Source organism: Sphaerodactylus townsendi, linkage group LG06, assembly GCF_021028975.2.
Source record: "Sphaerodactylus townsendi isolate TG3544 linkage group LG06, MPM_Stown_v2.3, whole genome shotgun sequence".
In the NCBI taxonomy this organism is placed as follows: Eukaryota; Metazoa; Chordata; class Lepidosauria; order Squamata; family Sphaerodactylidae; genus Sphaerodactylus; species Sphaerodactylus townsendi.
In genome coordinates this window covers 91,539,067-91,555,206 of record NC_059430.1, presented here as the reverse complement: position 1 = coordinate 91,555,206, position 16,140 = coordinate 91,539,067, and the positions used below count along the sequence as shown (strand labels likewise).

Genomic DNA, 16,140 nt, shown 5'->3' with positions numbered 1-16,140 from the left:
AACTCTGCAGTCAGAAAGGTTCACATTGGAAAAGTCATAATAACGGTGTGTGTGATTTTAAGAAAACAAAAACATCACAGCATGCTTCACAGAGGGTGTCTTCAACCTTATCTGACCCCACTGCAAATCCTAATCTGCAATTTGGGATTCGATTTAAATGTATTTGTTTGTTTCTACATTCCGTTTAAATGCCACCACCCAAACAGGATCTCCAAGGCAGTGAACATCAGGCATTAAAATATTCAAATATTTAATAATCTTTAAAATATGTATAAATATTTAACAGTACAATAAAAATATATAAACATACAAGCAAGCATGACCTGATACAAGGGAGACTGGCAGGGTGCTTACATAATTGAGAGCAGTTCAGAAGAGGATATTTCAGCGTTCTCCACCACCATGAATGGTCTAATAATTAGAGTGTTATAGTAAGATCTGGGGGACCCAGGTTTGAACCCCTGTTCTGATGTGGAAGTTTGCTGGTTGTGCTTAGGCCAGCCATGCACACTCAGCCTAACATGCCACACTGGGTTATTATGAAGATAAATTGAAAGAAAGTGATGGGTCCCCATTTTGAATCTCCATTGGGAAGAAAGGCTGGGTATAAATTATACATAAACAAATTAAGAATGTAATGCTTGTCACGTTGCCAAAGTACCCTCATTTTCACAAATATTAATGGTGCAGGTACGTATTTCGTTCTTTGCAGCTGATGATAGCATCTTTCTTTTTGTTGTTTTTCTAAAGCTGGACAAAAAGGAAAGAGTGCGAGTGCTACTGGTGCAAATCACTAGTTGGTCCTGAGCTCCCAGTTGAATTCTTTAGGGACTATGTGGCTTACTGCAGCATTAGGTTTCATAGTTAAGAGTTTCTTTCACTACATGGATCAGTCAATTCCTCAAACCCAATACAGAAAAAAAAGTTTTTAAAGATACAGCTGGTGTTTTCACTCATCCTCAACAAGTGTGCTGAAATCCTTCAGGAAAGCCATGGTGGGTATAGTGGTTAGAGGGCCAGACAAGAATCTGGGAGATCAAGGTTGAAATCCCCACCACAGTGAAGTTTGTTGGGTGACCTTGGGGTAGCTGGTTCTTTCTCAGCCTATCCTATCACGCAGGATTGAAGTAAGGATGTTGAGAGAAAGAACAAACATGATATAGTGTTCTGAGTGGAAATGGAAAACAGATTTAAAATGTGATGTTTTGCTTCTGTTTCCAGATGGGCCATTGGAAGGTGAAGGTCCTTTCCCTTCTTCCACATTTCTTATGGCCCTTGAAACTTCCGTCCTTGCCATAGGCAGCTATCATCTCTTGGGTACCCCAGACAGGCATTAGCATGTTACCTGTCCTGAGTATTTGAAGTCTGAACATTTCCTGTACACTGACATTTTTTGCTTCTTCATATAATTGAAACTGTCAAGAAAGGTGCCAATTAGTGTGGTTTGAGCCACCAAATATCTGCTGGATGCCAAGTTCATTCCACAGTTGTCAGCTGGGTTAGGTTAAAACCAGGGACCAAGCAAATCAGCCAGTATGCTCCCTACATCTCAAAAAATACATAGTACACTGTGAAGTGGGCTGTGTATTATTATGTACAGAAGAGAACCCATGCAAAGTGTTAGTATGTGAAGAAAGCAACTAGAGAACTACACCTGTTATTGTTTACAAATCTTTCCTGCAAAATCCATGTTGATTTTACATTTCAGTGTAAGCCTTTCTTTTAAAAGGCATTTCTCCATAAGTGTTGTTTTGTGGAGGAAAAAATAGTACTTCAGAATTGTCATTAAACTGAAGCGGACTTCTAATCCTATAAATTCTTGGCCCAGGGCATTCATGGAAATAATTGTGTAGAGCCTCTGCACAGTGGGAGTTAGGATCATTTGTCATCTGTATATTGCCGTGGTGGCGAACCTTTGGCACTCCAGATGTTATGGTCTACAATTCCCATCAGCCCCTGCCAGCCCCTGCCAATTGGCCATGCTGACAGGGGCTGATGGGAATTGTAGTCCATAACATCTGGAGTGCCAAAGGTTCACCACCACTGGTATATTGGATACCATTTTGAACCTCGACCAGGTTCATCCCTGATTCTGTGGGTCAACAGCTGAGTTTACAACAAAGACTGTTAGGGTATATGGGATAAGAAATGCCTGATGTTCAAACTGGATTCAGAAAAGGAAGAAGTACTAAAGATCATATTGCAAATTTATGTTGGTTACTGAAGCATATGAGAGAATTTCAGAAGAAAATCACCTTTTGTTTCATAGGCTTCTGACTGTGGCTTAGAAAAAGCTATGGCTGGTTTTAAAGTTTTTGACTGTGTGGCTCAGAAAAAATATGGCTGGTTTTAAAGGAAATGGGTGTACCACAGTTTTGATGCACAACCTGTACTATGGACAAGAGGCTACTGTTGGGACAGAAAGGGGAGAAATAGAATTGTTTCCAATTGGCAAAGGTGTTAGACAGTTAATCATTTTATCTCCCTGTCTCTTCTATCTGTATGTAGAACATACCCTAAGGAAAACTGGATTAGATTTATATGAAAGTGAAGTGAAAATTATGGAGAGGAACTTTAACAATCTGAGATATGCCAATGATACTACATTACTGGTAGAAAATTGCAGATTTGAAATGTCTACTGCTGAAAATGAAAAGAGAAAATGCCAAAGCAGGACTACAGCTGAAGAAAGCAGACAAAAATAATGGCTACTGGAGAATTACACAATTTTAGGATGGATAATGAGGAAATTGAAATTGTTGAAGACTTTCTATTCCTTGTCTCTATCATCAACCAAAAGGGAGACTGCAACCAAGAAATCAAAAGAAGATTGAGAGTAGGAAGGGCAGCCATGAAGGAGCTAGAAAAGATTCTTAAGCATAAGGATGGCCCTTTCCGCACAATCCTTTTAAAACATATTGAGGCAGGAAATAAAATGTTTCCTCCATGGTGTTTCACATTGTTTTCCCCCCTTTTATTTCCAGACTCAAAATGTTTTGAATGGATCCCCTTTTAAAATGATTGGTTGAAACATTGTTAAAACATATTCCGTTGCTATTTACTATCTTTTCCACGCTTCTGCGCCACCCCCAAACCTCCTCCTTAGTACCATTTTCTGAGCTCACTCTGTTCCCCCTTGCCTGGAACAGAACATAAATTATACAAGCTATGAGAATTGCAGCAAGAAGCGTTGAAGCATCAATTCAACACATAACTTTTTAAAAGGGGAGGGACACTTAATGGAGGCAATTAATCATTTAGTTTTAGAAACATTTTAGGTGATTTATTAAGAAAGGGCCTGTATGTCACTGGCAACCAAGATCAAGTTAATTCAAGCCCTAGTATTGGGTGGTATTGATTCATTCAGAACATAGTATTGGGGGACATTGGTTCGTAGTATCGCCATGAGTTGGAAGCAACTTGACAGCACTTATCACATACATCATACATCAACATACATCATACATCAACATACATCAGATATAATATCCAAAATACAAAAGTCAGTGTGTCAGAGGGCAAAGCAGACATGTGAGGGGGCACCATCCCGATCTTCAACTGATCATAAGTGATATGGAGATCAAGGCCTGTATATGCTTTGCAGAGCCCAAACAAATGGGAAATGGTAGGTTCTTAGTACAGAAAACAATGCAAGGATATGCCCAAGTCTGTATTTCATTGTATTGCAGACGATTTGTGAAATAAGGAAAATGGAAAGATTGCTATAAAAATCCTATTCGCAAACCAACACCTTCTCAAAATGCCTCCTTTTATTTTTATCTTTTTTCAGGATCGCCGGTGACACAGCCCTCAGTAAAAATATCCATGAATCCGTCAGTGCTCAGATCCGCAAGAACTTTGCAAAAAGCAAATGGAGAGTAAGCAGTTACATTTTCAGTTGATGTTGCAAGAGCTGTCACTGATCTTTACCTGGGCTGAACTGAATGTGGAATATTTCCCACCTTTTTCCCACCAGAGCTTTTAGCTTAATGCAATTGACCTAGTATTTTGTGAATAAATGTTATTCATTGGAGTCATAAAAGAGCTTCCTAAGGGAATGTGTTAGCCCTATTTTTCTTCTTTTTCTTGTTTCTGTCTCCCAAAGGAAGAACTCATAAAAATAAAAAATTGCCATCCATTTCCATCCCACCACAACAAAATTCCAGTTCTTCAGATTGGAATATAATTGTTTGAGTACCTGCTTGGCAGTGGCATCCATCTACTAAAAGCAGTGAGACTTAGTGTAATTAAATCTGTCACAGTCCCATCTGTTAAACTCAAGCACAATTACATTTCTGCACACTGAAGAGATCTTTTGATATTTCTGACTTGTGCTCAGATATTTCTGACTTTATCATTTCATTCTCTTGCTTTCAGATAGGAAAATCTCTCCTGGGACAGTACATTGCAAATGACTAGTAATTAATGAGGGGTGGCGGATAGTCTAGGCAAAATGTTCTCCAGTGGCCCCTCCCCACTAGAAGAAGTAGTAGTGTTGGTTTTTATACCCTGCTTTTCTCTGCCTTTAAGGAGTCTCAAAATGGCTTACATTTACCTTCCTCTCCCCACGACAGATATTTTGTGAGGTAGGTGGGGCTGAGAGAGTTCTGAGAGAACTGTGACTAGCCCAAAGTCACCCAGCAGGCTTCATGTGAAGGAGCAGGGAAACAAACCTGATTCTCCAAATAAGAGCCCACTGCTCTTAACCACTACCCCATGATGGCTCTCCAGCATCCTATCTCCTCTCACTTCTAGGTGTCCGTACTTGCACACTCCTCATGTTGGGGGCAGGGCATGGGAGGGAGAGGGGAGAGAGAAGGGACTTCCATTGTTGCTGCAACTTGGTGTGAGGGAAGGCAATTTTTATGTCCTGTAGCTGTACACTGGGGTCACATGGGACTCCAGGGTGCCTAATTCCAGCCCCACAATAATAATTTACAACACTGTCCTTGTCACATAAGACAACTTTACAGGGGTGAAATCTAAGAGCACAGAAGGTGAGCATGCAGCTTGCCTGTGAGGGAATATTTTTACATTTGATCATTATGGTTTGATGGAAAGTCAGCTGCCAGCTCTGGTTAGGCAGGACATTCTCTGTATTGTTTGGACCCTTGGGAGTGGTTTGAAAAAGCACAACCTATGTGTTCCTTTGACAGATGTTAGAGATGGTGCCACGTGTCCAGCAGCCTTTCTCTCCCTGTTTGTTTTCCAGCAAGCATTTAATGCCACAGCAGTGGTAAGGCACATGAGAAGATTACATCTCGGCAGTAGTTTGGACAGTTCAAATGCAAACATGTCGACCAGTCTCAGTCTGGCAAAACCCCTCTCCGATGGAACAGCTAAGAAAGATTGTGAGTACATGAAAGCCCAGTGGCTGCTAGGTGTTGTACCTTGAGAATGCCTGTTTACAGTGGGATAGAAATCTAAAAACTGTGGAATTAAATGGGTTGTGGCAATGGCCACACTGGGAAGACATTTGTGGAAGGAAGGCCTATATGGAGCGTTACAATGCACTGTTGGTCAATGGAACATTTGGTTAACTCCGTTTAGGAAAGGGCTGCCCTTTTCACTTGGTCCCTACTGCAAATGCTTTGAAGAGGACAACCTCTCTTTGCTAGTACTGAATGGGGAAAAGCCATCTCCATGGTGCTTATGAGCTTCCAGAGGCATCTCTGTTCGAAACAGGGTTCTGAACTATTTGGTCCAACAAAGCAGGCTTTCTGAAGTTTCTGAGTAACCTTTGGCTGTTAAATGCAAGGGTATGCTTAGATATACTGAAGACCACACAAAGGACATTGCCTGTTGTGCTACCAAGTGAAGCAGCACTTTATCCCACAACCCAGGTATGATGGTTTCTTATTTTATTTTATTCCTCACTACAGAGACATATGGATTGTATTTCACATGGTTTTTCTGACCCACACTTAGGAAGACCCATACTTTTATTGGCATAGATCAGAATATGGCACATGAGAGACTTATTGAATTATAAACACAAAACTCGGGTGTTGTGGATTTTCCGGGTTGTATGGCCATGTTCCAGTACTATTTTCTCCTGACATTTCACCTGCATCTGTGGCTGGCATCTTCAGAAGATCCTCTGAAGATGCCAGCCACTGATGCAGGCAAAACATCAGGAGAAAATACTACTAGAACACAACCATAGAACCAGAAAACCCACAACACCCCAGTGATTCCGTCCGTGAAAGCCTTCAACAAAACACAAAACTGTTTATTTTCCTCTTTGGAGGTAATGGTAAAATCAGGTTATTGGGGAGGTTTCAGAAATGAACTTGGCAGGTAAAACAACAGGAATGAAGAAACTTAGGATTTTTTATAAACAATAGATATTTTGTATTCAGTATGTGGCTGATTGATTTTACAGACAGGTATTTGTTATTTTTGAGCTATTGAGATAGAAAACACTTGGCAGTCACTGCTTAGTTGAACTGACATAAGCTTCTTTAAAACAATATTTCAAAGGTTGGTGGAGGCAGGAACACAACACACAGTCCACCAGTTTTCTTCCTTACAACTGGATACAATAACATATTTTACTTTGAAGCTATTTTTCTTACGGAGGGACCCTCAATTCACTTCCCTCATACAAGTTCTTTCTTGATCCTACATCATCACCGTGTTCCTTTCACTCTGGATATCAACCTCTGTCAGTTCCCAACTGTCAATAGTAGAATTCTATTTGAACCCACTGTCAATCAAGGGTTCCATGACTGGGACAACACAGCAGAATTCAGCTATTTCTCAAACCAGAATTTTGCTTGGTATCAAGGAACAATTTAAAATAAGAAAAAGACTATTTTGACAAAAGGCAAGTAGGGGGAAAGGAGGCTAGTGACAATCAATCTTTTGAATGCTTACCAGGAAAAAGAGACACTAATGAAATTCAGCAATCACAAGCTACAGCAGGCAGGCTTAAGCATTTCTTAGGGCTGTGTTAAGACAGAGTTGTTCCCGTAAGAACCAATTGAAAGAAGGATCCAAAGAAGCTGCCTTGAGAATGGGGAAGAGTTGGGCATAGAATGTTCTGTTGTTGTTCGAGTTTGCTGTCACTTGAGGTTTTTTTCCCCAAGCTTTCTCAATGAGAAGATCAGTGATGCTGAAGGACAGCCAACCCACCTATTCCTGCTGTTTCCCTTCAGTGGGGGTGCATTTTAGGGCACAACTGTGAATTCTTTCAGAGCAGAGGGTAGACTCAACACTCATGGCCTTTTTCAGAGTCCTTTGAAGGTGTATCCTGATTCTTCAGAATATTGCTGTAACTTATCCAAAATTACTGTTATGACTGTTTAGAAGCTGCTGTAGCCATTTCAGTCAATAGGTCTGGTTCCATAGTATGAGCCCTGGTGACCATTTTCTGAAAGCCAACAATTCTTGATTATATTCCTCCTGGATTTGCAGAAGTTCACTTGGCCTTCCAAAAGTCTAGAATTCCCACATACTAGCAGTGCCACAGCACCAATCCCTCTAGCACAGAAATGCTAGAGACCTGTAGGTATGTGCTATCTTAGGATGAGATCTCAGTGGCATGAAAGGTTATGGTGGTAATTCTCCTTCTCTTATTCAAGCACTGTCACATAGATATTCCTGGAAAAGGAAAAATGAGTGCTAGCCCTGGGGACTGGACTGTGCAGGCTGCTTACCTTTGATTCTGCAGCTGAATGCTTTTAGGAACTGAATGATGAGAGCAGGCTGGAACACATAGTGTTCAGGGAACAGTGTGTTGTATGCAGTCGTCTAGTCGCCAAATAAATGTTTGTGTAGCAATGCCCTCAGATAGCCATCAGTACCATCCTAATTCAGCTTTGGTAAAATTTATTTATTTTTATTTATTTGTTGGATTTATAGGCCGCCTCACCCCCGGAGGGCTCGAGGCGGCTCACAGTATAGCTGTTCTCTAAGACAGCAATCAATACAAAATATAACTTAAACCCATTAAAACTTGAGCAGCAGTTACTAAAAATAAATACAATTAAGACAACAGAAGTTGTTAAAAACAGGTGCCCGATCTAAAGGCCAGAAGGGGGAGAGGTAGGCAGGGCCCAAGATGGAGTCAGGGCCCAACCAAGATGGAAAAACAGGCAGCCTCAGTCTCAGTGGGGGGCGATAGAACCACGCCCCCCCCCCAAAGGCTCGGTGGAATAGCTCCGTCTTACAGGCCCTGCGGAACTCACCAAGGTTTCAGTTTCCTGTGTGCAAAAGTTCCAGTACTCCACAGTTTCAAGATCATGACTTCCCTTCTGGGCATGAAAAGAATTCCCCAAACCTAGCTAATGAAAGGCTTTTAACATATGACTGTCTTTATGATGGGAGATGAGATCAAAGCCTCACTTGGTTGGCATTATACAATTGAGCTGGGTGTTTTATGCGCTAATTGGCTCTGTTCGCTATGTAAGGAATGCAGGGGTCTTCCCTGATGTCTACATGGAAGCTGGTTGTACACAGGTGGGGAAACTAGGCCCCACTGAATCCACAGCTGCTGGGAGATGAGAAGATGTGTCAGCTGTCATTGCAGGTGCTTGTCACATTTGCTTACGAGAGCAGACTCCTAAAGAATGACTAACTGGCATCCAAACTTTTTTTCATGCTCCTTTCTGGATCTGGAAATATGAGAGGAAGGTTGCTGTTCTTAGCATTCACAATCATTAATCCATTTATCCCATACTTCCTCCAGTAAGCGCACAATGGGGTGTTTTTTTAAGGAAAATCTTACTTATTTGACACATATAGACAACATATACAGAAAGAGAAAATGGAAAAGCCCAAATCTGATCTCCCCTCCCCCTATAGTAATAGTAGTAAAAGAAAAAAACCACACACTAATCTAGTTTTGTGCTTGTGGTTAATATCTGCACTTTTTTTCATTTTTAGTCCTTCTTATAAAGCTACTTTAGTCCAATACACTGTTTTCATTTAAATCTCAAATCCTGCCATTATTTCTCTATTTGTATATGTTTTCATATACAAATAGAGCTGCACTCTGCAAAGGGTTTCCAGTCCTTAAGGAGATTGTCCATGTTTTTGTCTCTTATAAACGCCATCAGACTTACCAACAGTTAAGCGCATTATGTTATTCCATTTTAGCCCTGCAGTTGCCCTGTGAAGGAAGCTAGATTGAAAGCAAGTTGCTGGCCCAGTGAGATTTATAGGCAAGGATGGAGCAAAACGTTATAGCAGACAGTGGTGCTGCCATTTTCAGCAGCAGCCCTGTGTAGTCTGGTTCCACCCTGAGCAGTGATTGAAACCCAGGCCCCTCCACTGTTGCCTGCTGATAGGTTTCCTGGCACATCCTTTCTTCTTGAGTCTAAAATCCAAAGGGGGTCTTGAATGAAACCAAACAGAAACTGAGAGCTTCCGTTGGCTCCCTGCCAGCAGACAGCTGAGCTTATCCGAGACAGCTGTATCATAGCCAGGTGCCCTCAGCTAGGCCACAGACACAGACACTCTTATTTCTCTGGACCTTGAAACCAGGGATCCTGAGCATTTCACAAAGGTCATGATCCACATTTAGACTTAGCATGCCTGTTTTGGGTTGATTCAAGCCCCTCTTTTGATTCCTCAAAGATTTGCCCACAAGAAATATCGCGAGCCATTTTGCACCTGCTCAGTGGCAGCTTTCAGCATGGTGGCCAAGTAATCCTGGCTTGATCATTGTCCTGCAGAGCATCCTGGGATGTCTATTTTGAAATTAGTTCAGTTATGTTGCATGTGCCATTTCTGCACCTGTTCAGTTGGAAGCATTCCTCTCATTCCTCTGCCCTGGATCTTCACAGCCAGGATCCTTTCAGGACCCTTGCAATCACACATATAATTGGGAAACTCAGTGCAGCTCGTGAACACTGCACAGAGGGGCAAGGAGCTTTCCAGAGTGAAAACGGACCTGATTCATGTCACAGGTATCGTGTAGTTTGGCCCTAAGGGGCATGAGTAAATCACTTGAGTAAAAAAAAAAATTCTATGGCATTAGTGATGTAATATGGGCACAGACACAACCCAGGTCAATTGTATCAATTTGGCCATTTCATTCCAAATGAGAATTAAGGCAAAGATACAATGTATCCACAATTAGGCGTGAGTGAAATTGACAAGGGAAGTTGCTTTTGCAGGAGGAAATTGACACGGGACTTCTGCAGTAAAGCGCCATCATTACTGCGGCAATCTCTTGTCAATTTCCTTATTCCTAACTGTACACAAATTGTATCTTCACCTTAGTGTAGCATTGCTCATCCAGAGTGAAATTGGCAAAGCTGATACAATCGACCTAGCTTGTGTCTGTGCCCTTATGTTACATCCATAATGTGATACAGAACAATTAAATAAAAACTTCTTTAAGAAATGGTGAACAATGGGAAAGATAAAATAGCTCAAAGGGAGGTTGGGCAACTGTCCAGAGGCATGGATAAGCGCTAGATGTTTGGTGGGATGGAGAAATAAAGACTGTTTCAACATGACTGGATTCTCAAAGAAAACTGGTTTGGAGCATGGAAAAAGTGCTCAGGAAAACAATGGTGGAAAAAGAAGATATAATGTTTCCAGAACCAAACAGAAGAAAAAACATGTGGAATTAAAGGGAACTTGTGCGGAAAAGGACCTTGTATCAAAAACTGTATGGTGCACGCTTCTTTTTTCCCCCAAAAAATGTGAAAAAGGTTTACAGGCTTAACAAGCCTGGGGACCCCTGTCCTGACATTCTGACCATTACATTACACTTGACTCATTGGTAATTTCTGGTCCTTTTTCTTCCAGGTATGTCGCCATCCACTCTCTGTAGTTTTGCATCATCAACTTCATCTGGCATTTCAGCTGTAGGAGAGAGAAGAACCAGGCAGACCACAGTAACAACAGTGCATACGGGGAGCAAGTGAGCCAGACCTGTTGCTTCCCCTTATAGGACGAGGAGGTCAGAAGTGGGGGATGTGCCCCAGTGGGCACACAAACGGTCAGGCAGGCAGGCAAACCTTCACCTAGGTGATTTCATCCTGCTTTACAAACTTGGCAAAGGACTAGAAGAAAAGAAGTTTTTTTTAATGGCCATATTTTATACTGCAATTCTGAAATGTTACATTTATCACAGACTGCAATGACTCCTGCAGGGTGGGAGGGAGGGGTCTGGATCGAGTCAAAAAGTATCTGGTGCTGATTGAATGAATCTAGGAATGTAATAACTAGTGGACGTATTAGTTCCTCAGTGATTTACTCTTTTCTCACTGTAAATAACTATACTTGTTTTTTTTCATTAACTAAAGGTCTCAACTGGATTATTTAAATAGAGTTAATTTCAAAGCATTATTAACTTTTATTTGGTCCCCCCCCTATATTTTCCAGCTGCATCAGTTTTGTTTAAACTTGCATTAATCTTTTCAAACCATGGAAGTTTCAGAGGCATTTTTTTCCTTAGTTCTTAACATTGCATTGCAAACTTTTCTGGATTTTGCTGTGATTGTGGACATTACTTCCCTCCAGCTTTTCTTAGGGGAAAAGTAAACAGGAATGAAGGTTGCTCTGATGTTGCCTCATTGGTGCTGTGAACCTGCAGTCAGAGCAATGTTTGAGTGTAAGAAAGAAGGCAATGATGAATATGGGTTTGGCTGAAAGGGAAGTTGTGCTTGACGCTTGTTCTCATGTGTTACTTCCTGCCATGCTCTGCTCTTTCCCTTGCTAAGCCTGCCATCCCTTCAGCCCTACCCAATTCAGCTTTATTCCCTTAATTTAATAGGGAGGTGGGAGACAGAATATATTCCTGACATACATATTGCCCAATAATGTTGTCCTTGTTTGTGTACATGAGGGGTCCCCAAGATGGTGCCTGTGAGTGCAATGGTGCCCACCAACATCTTGTCTAGTACCCTCCAAGTTTTTTAGGAAGTGAGCAGGACCAGGTAGGGCTTTTGCCCAGCCAGACTTCTGATTGACAGTTGGACATTTGATTGGCCGTGTGGATTTTTAAAAATGTTGCTTTGGCAACAACTCACACTGCAGTGCAAGGATCTACACTATGTTCTTGAACTTAAGCTGTGGAGATCATTTTGTGGTTGGCGTCACCTCCTGCTGAAGCCATTTTGTGACAGCTATTTTGTTGTGCCCACCAACACTTTTCAGAATTCTAAATGTGTCCACAGGCACAAAAAGTTTGGGGACTCTTGCTGTACATGTTGGTGCACCCATGCTTTTGTGTTCCCATGAGTAAAACAGACCCAGTGAGGTAAACAAGGTCAGTTTGAGGTGATATGGACCTTTCTTGTCTGGGTTCTATGAATATTTTCCTATGAATGTTTTCCTTTTTAAACAATCTATACCAGGGGCAGGCAGCTCCCAGCATATGGGCTAAGCTGCAACATATAGACAGTTTGTGCAGCAAACAGGAGTGGTTCTCTATCCAAGCAACCACACATAAGCTTTGGCAGTGCCTGCCTGGCCCAGTGGCATAGGTGAAAGAAAATGTCATGACTTATGCCTGAAAGTGCCTCCCAGACCCATGTAGCTGCCAGCCAGGTCTGAGGAGATCCCCAAGGTGCTGACCCTGCTTATGTGTCTGAAGAATTGCATCCCTTGTCTCTTCCCCCACAGCCCTTTTTGTTCGCTAGAATATCAACATCTTCATGTTTAACCATTCTGCTCCGTCCTTACCATCTTGGATAATAGGAAGAGCTGCATATGTAAACGTAATGGCTGTTCATTCTCATTTTACCAAGGGCTGTAGTTTGTGATCAGAAGTGAGGAGAAGGACTAAGTAGTGTGAGATGAGCCAAATAGGATGTGCCAAGCCAGTAGAAGTCTATGAGGCTTAAACAGATACTCATTCTTCCAATTGCTCATTCAAACAAAATTATGTGACCTGTTGCCCATCACCCAATAAAGGCACTTTCCTTTGCATATTTAACATATGCAGGTGTCTAATATGGAGTAGACTTGCAGCCTGCATTTTATAGCAAAAATTTCAAATTTTAGAGATCCTTGTACCACAAAGCTGGCTTCATATTTTGGGGAGCTGGGGCAGGATGCCTTCCAGTAGCCTCTTTAAGTTTGGCTTTCCTCTCATGCACACATGCATGCACAAACTCACCTGCCTGGAGAAGGGAGTAAAGCACAACTCAACTGACTCTTCTTTCCAGCTCCACTGGTGCAAGCACTTTGCAAAAAGAGCCAATGGGATTTAAAGGAACCGCAAGAATCACATTCTACTCTTTCTCTCACACAGGCTACCTTGTACTGAATCAGGCCTTGTTGGTCCATCAAGATCAGTATTGTGTACTCAGACTGTCAGTCTTAGACAAAGGTGTTAGGGTCTTAGGAAGAGGTGTTTTACATCACCTGCTATATAATCCCTTAATTGGAAATGCTGGGATTGAACTTAGGACCTTCTGCATACCAAGCAGATGCTTTACCCCTGAGCCACAGCCATTCTACAAGTGCTTCTTCAAGCAGCTTCAGAGAAATGGCCCCAGGTAGTCCTGCAACATTGCAGGGTCCTCTAATGTGATCTTCCCATCTTGACTGGTTTGGATAAGAAAAGTGTTTGGTGGGTCTTCTGCCAGGTCATGGGTTTCAGCAGAAGCCCAGCCATACCAGCCCTTGACGTTACTCTTCTAGCTAATCAGTAAACTTCAAATGGATTTGGACTCGAGAAGAAAATCTAGGTCACAGGTTCCGTCGCTCCTTAAAGAACTGCGTCACGATCAGTTTTGCTTCCATAATGACTCTAGTTCCTTATCTCTGTCAATCATCTTTCAGTAGGAATGGAAATCCATAAGTTACTGGATTCAATCTCTTGTAAAGGATCTCCCAGGGAGCAAGACTGTGCCTGCACTACTTTGGAAAGCCACTGCCAGTCTGTGTCAAGAATGCTGTGTGGCTAGATAGTGGTCTGGTCTGGCTTTGTATGAGGCAGTTTTCTCATAATCTACTGGTTTGGTCTCCCTTTTGTAGAGCTTCAAGAATTATGACCTAGCAGACCCAAAGTCCTTTTTTCATATGCGGTCATTCATGAGCAGGGCAAGGAAATAAAAAACCTCTTCCCTCTTTTCAGTAAAACCATCCAAGCAATGTCAACATGCAATTTAGCCAATCAATTTAGCCAATCAACATGCAATTTAGCCAATCAAAGATTAAGCCAGTTATCAAAATTCATTGGTATATATAAGGAAGCCATGCTCGCGGTATTATTTTTTTCCACTGAAATAAAGGGAACTTTAAATGTTTCACTGACTGACTCATCCCAGGAACTAAGGACACCCTTCCCAATCTCCCTTTATTCCAGGACATTTGGATTTTCCTGGCTGTTTATGTTGTTTCAGTATCATCCAGGCATAGCATACAATCCAGTTTGTCTAATTAGATCAAATCTCTCTTCTGTTTTGTAAATCTGGGAGTCCCACTGAGCAATTCCTTTTTCCTTGAGAAAAAATTTACCACTTTTCCCTAGGGCAAAGGCACTTCATTTGATTTGAGAACTCAGATATATTCACATTGGACATTCTGAAAAGAGCCAGGAATAGTTTTCCGGATGCGAGCAGCTGAAATGTATACCCTCCCATTGTTTTATTTAGAGTGCATATGAATGTAATATTCAGACTGATCTCTTTCTGTCTATGATGGAGGCTGTGGCCTTAATCCTGTTTCAGCAGCTGGAAAATGGAGCAAAAGTGAGCAAAAGTCTTATTCAGAGGGTCTTTCTACAGATGAAAAAAAATCTGTTTGCTTCCTGGAAAAGATTTTAAATTTCAGGATAGATATTAGCACTAGAGAGGGGAACAAGGAAGTGGCCCCTATTCAGCAAAAAGTAGGGTGTTTTTTTTTAAAAAAAAACTAAATGGCTGAAAATTGTCATTGGAGAAAGCAGGTAGCTTTGAATTAAACTGTTCCATGCCCCACTGTTCAAGCAATGGGTAGTTTGGGGGCAGTGCTATGCCATTTGGCTTCCTTTGAACACTGAAAACATATGGTGCCCCTTTTAGGGAAGAAGCCAAGAGTGAGTGGTAGAGCATTTGTTTGGCATGCAGAAGGTCCCCGGCACAATCCCCGGCATCTACACCTAGAAGGATTAGGTAGCAGGTGAAGTATAAGATCTCTCCTTGAGACCCAAGAGAGCTGCTGCCAGTCAGTACTGAATTTGATGGACTGACAGTCTGATTCCATACAAGGCAGCTTCTCATGTGTTTGTGTGTAAATATCAGTTGATTTATATACATCCAATCAGAGTGTAAGTGGAATCAGAAGGAAATTCCTACAGCCAATGGGGTGTAAGTTCAAGGTGTTACACTCTGATGAGCCAGGTTTAGATCTCACTAATTGGGCCGTGTTGGGGCTGTCATTAGCCTCCTGGTGACGTTCTTCTGAAGCAGAAGGAAAAAGACTATAGATGCCACCCTAAGCTCCTTGGCAGAAGGGTTAAGTAAAAAAGTGGTAAATGGATACCGTCCTGCAAATCCACTGTCCTTCATCACATCCCCAGAGACAGGCCATGCACCATAATGTGTTTAACTTTCAACAGGTTGTTCAGGCGCTGCAAGCTGCTTTTTTCTTGAGAGACAACACATATCCCAAATAAATAAATGCAGAGTTCTCTCTCTGTCTCTGACTGCCAACTCCCCTGTTTGATGTGCTGTGCCCTCTCACCTTTTCAAGGGATAGAGGGAGAGATCTCCAGCTACAAATCTCCTGTCAGCAACTCCTGCTGATAAAATACCCCCACCCTGGAATATTAACCTAAGAAAGGAATCCATAGTCCCACATGGACCCAGTTTGCATAGGATTGCAGCCCAGGAGTAAAACATACTTAAGAAGAGTTGGATTTATATCCCCCTTTCTCTCCTGTAAGGAGACTCAAAAGGGGCTTACAAACTCCTTTCCCTTCCCCCTCACAACAAACACTCTGTGAGGTAGGTGGGGCTGAGAGAGCTCCAAAGAACTGTGACTCACTCAAGGTCACCCAGCTGGCATGTGTTGGACAGCACAAGCTAATCTTGTTCACCAGATAAGCTTCCACAGCTCAAGTGACAGAGCGGGGAATCAAGCCCGGTTCCCCAGGTTAGAGTGCACCTGCTCTTAATCACTACACCACACTCAAGCCTTGCCTTCCTCTCCAGAGTGGTTTTAATTCAGGAAGATCAAGTGGGGGGAAAA

General features: G+C 42.0%; 1 protein-coding gene across 2 annotated transcripts in view; it reads left to right on the top strand.

The window, feature by feature from the left end:
• Window positions 1–15,872, top strand: part of CAMK1D (calcium/calmodulin dependent protein kinase ID) — a 195,686-nt gene extending 179,814 nt beyond the window's left edge. For both annotated transcript variants that reach the window (XM_048500590.1, XM_048500591.1), the window contains 3 exons: window positions 3,791–3,878; window positions 5,213–5,351; window positions 10,765–15,872. In XM_048500590.1, the coding sequence (XP_048356547.1) occupies window positions 3,791–3,878; window positions 5,213–5,351; window positions 10,765–10,883 (346 nt within the window). In that variant the 3' untranslated portion in view covers window positions 10,884–15,872. The remainder of the gene's footprint in view (window positions 1–3,790; window positions 3,879–5,212; window positions 5,352–10,764) is intronic.
• The last annotated feature ends 268 nt before the right edge of the window (window positions 15,873–16,140 follow it).